At 68.9% G+C, this 3,973-nt stretch overlaps 2 protein-coding genes across 2 annotated transcripts; one reads left to right on the plus strand and one right to left on the minus strand.

The window, feature by feature from the left end:
- Nucleotides 1–48: 48 nt before the first annotated feature.
- MNEG_14806 (hypothetical protein) lies at nt 49–1,490 on the plus strand (the record flags this gene model as incomplete). Its single annotated transcript, XM_014036722.1, has 3 exons — nt 49–104; nt 454–532; nt 1,005–1,490. The coding sequence occupies 3 exons, from the start codon at nt 49–51 to the stop codon at nt 1,488–1,490; spliced, it is 621 nt and encodes a 206-aa protein (XP_013892176.1).
- Nucleotides 1,491–3,485: 1,995 nt separating this feature from the next.
- Nucleotides 3,486–3,923, minus strand: MNEG_14807 (hypothetical protein; the record flags this gene model as incomplete). The annotated part of the gene is made up of 1 exon (XM_014036723.1): nt 3,486–3,923. The coding sequence occupies one exon, from the start codon at nt 3,921–3,923 to the stop codon at nt 3,486–3,488; it is 438 nt and encodes a 145-aa protein (XP_013892177.1).
- Nucleotides 3,924–3,973: the final 50 nt, after the last annotated feature.

Raw genomic sequence — 3,973 nt, forward strand, 5'->3', positions numbered from 1 at the left:
GGGTGCGGCATGAAAGCGTGGGGACGCGCGGGCGGGCATTGCGCCGGGATGAAACGGTGCGTGTTCCCGCCCAAAGCCCGTGGGGCTTTTGTGGAGCACGAGCTGTTTAGTCAGGTGTAATCGCGGCTCTGCTTGCACCCCAGCTTCGAAGCCAGGGTCTTGGAGTCTTTGTGGAGCTAGGGTTTCAGGCCGTACACTTTGCCACCTTCGCCCCGGCTCCGTGTCTCCACTCACCTCCTACACACACACGCACACAACACGCACGCAAACACACACACACGCACGCGCGCACACACAAACACATACATGCGCGCATGCGCACACACACACACACACACACACACACACACACACACACACACACACACACACACACACATACACGCACGCACGCACGCGCACGCACACACAAAAACATACATGCGCGCACGCGCACGCACACACACACCGCAGGCTGCGCGGCCTGCGGGCGCTGCTGGCGGAGCGCTGCGATGCGCCTGGGGGCCAGGGGGTGGAGGAGCTGGCAGACCTGGTGAGTCCGGCCCCCACAGCCTGTGGGGGTTCGGAAGGGATTGGGTGGGGCAGGGCGGGAATGCACGCAGGGTGCCCTGTTTCCCCGGGGAACCTTTTGTCCTGGGGGCTTGCTGTCGTGTGTGCCTGGATGCCTGACGGGCCGCCAACGACCGCTCTCTGGGGGCGCCCGAGGCCCGGCCCACCCATTCCAGCCGGCCCCTGGTGCGGCTCAGGGTGCTCGTCACGCGTGTTGGGGCGGGGCGATGGCTCATATGATGCACCATGCTTGCAGCAGCCCCCATCCTCTCCGCTCTCGTCCCTCAAACACACCACATGTCGATGTTGCAATGCACACACATACATGCAAAATCTCTTTCCACAACACACACGCGCACGCGCACGCACACGCACACGCACACGCACACACTTTATCAGCCACACTGACATCCACACTCACCTACACCCCCACACACACACGCACACACGCGCAGGTCCGCGCCATGCTGCAGTACGAGCCCTCGCGCCGCATCAGCGCCGCCGCCACCCTCAGCCACCCCTTTCTCACCATGGACCTGGCAATGCCCCCGGGGACCCTCGGCGGCGGCGCCGCGCTCATGGACCCCACGCCAGAGCCGGCGCTTCCTGCGGCCGCGGCCATGGCGGCGCTGGCGGCGGGCGGGGCCGCGGCCGCAGCCGCGGCGGCGGTCGAGGAGGTCGGGCCGTCGGGGAGCGGCGCGCAGCGGCAGCAGCAGCAGCAGTGGCAGCAGCAGCAGGAGGAGGAGCAGCAGCAGCAGCAGCAGCAGCAGCAGGTCGCGCCGCCGTTGGAAGCGGGCGCGCCGCAGGCCGGGCAGGGCCAGCAGCAGCAGCAGCAGCAGCAGCCGGGGCCGGGGCCGCCGCTGGGGTGGCCGCCGGGCGGGGGAGAGGGGCGATTAGAGGCTGCGGAGGCGGCGGGGCAGACGGGCGACGTCGGAGCGTGAGGCAGCCCTAGCGCCCGCGCCGCCGCACTATTACCAAGGCTGGCGCCCCCCCTGGCGTTCCGGCCAGCCACAAGCGCCGCCCCGGCGCGCCCCAAGACTGCCGCCGCCGCCCCGCGGCAGTGGCGGCTCGGCCCTCACAGCTGCCGTGGCGGGCGGCTGCTGTCACCCCCCCTGCGCCGCGGGCGGCGTGCGGTGGGCCGCCCCTTTTGGCCGGCCCTTGTGCCTCCTGAGATTCCAGAAGAGGTTTGACCCCTCACCGCTGACCCCCGCACCCGGCAGACACCCCTGCTATACGACCAGGACTTTCCAGCTGAATTTGACCGAAACAGTTGACCTGCGCTTTTTGGCGGATGCGCGTTTGACCAAGCGCGTTTGACCGCCACCCGTCCGTGCGCGCCCCTCTACTAACGGTCAGCTATATCTGACAAGCCTTGGCCGCGCCTTCGACTCTCCCTTTGACTCTCCGTTTGACCGATCTGACACTAAGACGACGCGCCGCGCGCGCATGACAGAGGAGGAGTTGCGCCGCCAAGCGCGCCGCGCGCCCGCGCCAATGCGGTGGGACGTGACTCACTGCCTTGTGAATCCCAGGCGGCCCCGCTCTGACCTAACCCCCACCCTTGGAGCTGCGGCGCCGCCCACACCGGCTGCGCATTCAGCAGCTGCGCGGGCCGGCGGCCGCGCTCAAGCGACCCCGCGCGGGCCGGCACGCATGCGCACGCTGCCCGCCGCGGCCCCGGGCGGCGGCGAGGCGGCCCTCGCGCCACTGGCAACGCCCGCGGCCGCATTGAGCCTCCTGGCTGTGCTTGGAGCCCTCCGCGTGGCAGGCTGGCGGCCCGGGCTGCGGCAGCGTCGGAAGTTGAGAAGGGGTCGTGAGGACGCCGGTGGGCGTGAGCGGGGCCGACGCGGCTGGGGTGCGCCTCCTGCGCGCCCCAGCCGCGAGCACTCGGGCGGCGGTGGCGGTGTTGGCGGCTGTGGGCCCGCCGTGAGTAATTTGGTTGCGTCGCCAGGCCGCGCCCGCTGGCTTGGGCTGCGCGGCCCGGGGTGTTGAGCCGAGACGGCGCCCCTGGCTAGCCTGCGTGGCCGTCCTGCCAGCCCCCGCCCCCGCCCTGACGCGCCCAGCCCCGCCGCACCCTGCCGCGGCCGCGCACCCCGCTGTTGCTTTCAGAGGTCCCTCCTCCGCACCCCGATTTTCTGCCTCTGAATTTGATCTCATCTTCGATTATGATTACGTCGCCGCGACTTTTTGACTTCCGCTGAATGCCAACGGCAAAGCCCTGTGCTCTCGCTGCGCATCCCCTGTGTAATCCTGGTGCCCCTGCTGCCGCCGCTGCGGAGAGCTGCTGGGGTGCTGGCTCACACCTGCCTGCGTGCTGCCGCGGGGCGTGCAGCTGTCACTGGTCACCGGCTGCAGCACACGTTTCCACCTTGAAAGAACGCAGAGCGCACCTCCCCGTTACCAAAGGGGAGGGGCATATCATTACAACATGACATAAGCATAAGTAATCCACCTATACAGTACATGGGCGGCGGCCTGGACCAGCCGTTTAACATGTGCGTTCAAGGGAGCAAATTGTGCCAGCAGCACACGACAACAGAAGGGGGCTTTAGAGTGAGCCGCCCTTCAAGCAGTGCGGTGCGGCGCCTGGACTTCAGAAGCCGAAAGGGCAGCTGCACTTGACGCCAACGATCTGCACAGCAACCAAAACCAAAAGCCCTGTTCGAAGCGCAGGGGGTAAAGTCGGCACCCATGCGGCGCTAGGTGCGGCGACGCCACCCTTCAGCTTAGCATAGCCGCTGGTTTGAATGGCAGCCGGCGCAGCCCCTCAACCCGTGAGGCCGCGCCTGCGCGTTCACGTGACCAAACCCCCAGAAAGGAGGCCGATCGGCCGGCGCGACGAGGGTCCGCCACTCCAAGAGCCTACGGCGGCAGCGGCGCCGTCCCTCAAAGAAATAAGCCCCCCAAAAAGCAACAACCAGACGCGAGGGCAGCCCTCACGCCCTGCGCCGCCACACCCAGCTGAAACCCCCGACCCCTTTGCCCCAGTACATGCGCCCGCCCCTTGGCCCGGGCTCCTCGCCTGCGCCGTCCATTGCGCCCGCCGCGCCTGCCGCGGCGCCGGCGCCGGCGCCGGCCGGGGCGATCGTTCCAGGGGCTGCGCCGCCGTCCGGCCGCCGCTTGCCGCCGCTGCCCGCGTTCATCTGGGTGACCTCCGTCTCCTCCTCATATAGGATGCCGTTTGTGGGGTGACGCCAGCGGCGGGTGCGGCGGATGGACGTGACCTGCCCGCCGCCGCCGCCGCCGCCGCCGCCCCCGCCGCCGCCGCCGCCGCCGGGGCCACCGCCGCCGCCTGCCGGGGTTTGAGGTATGGGGGTGTTTGGCGGGTCTGGGCCCGGGACATCAAACTGCCAGCAGCCCTCCTTAAAACGCATAGGTTATGGGGCAAACAGTCAGCACCAAAGCCACGCCAGCACAGCAACCC

The sequence above is a fragment of the Monoraphidium neglectum genome (genome assembly GCF_000611645.1).
Source record: "Monoraphidium neglectum strain SAG 48.87 unplaced genomic scaffold scaffold04782, whole genome shotgun sequence".
NCBI lineage: Eukaryota > Viridiplantae > Chlorophyta > Chlorophyceae > Sphaeropleales > Selenastraceae > Monoraphidium > Monoraphidium neglectum.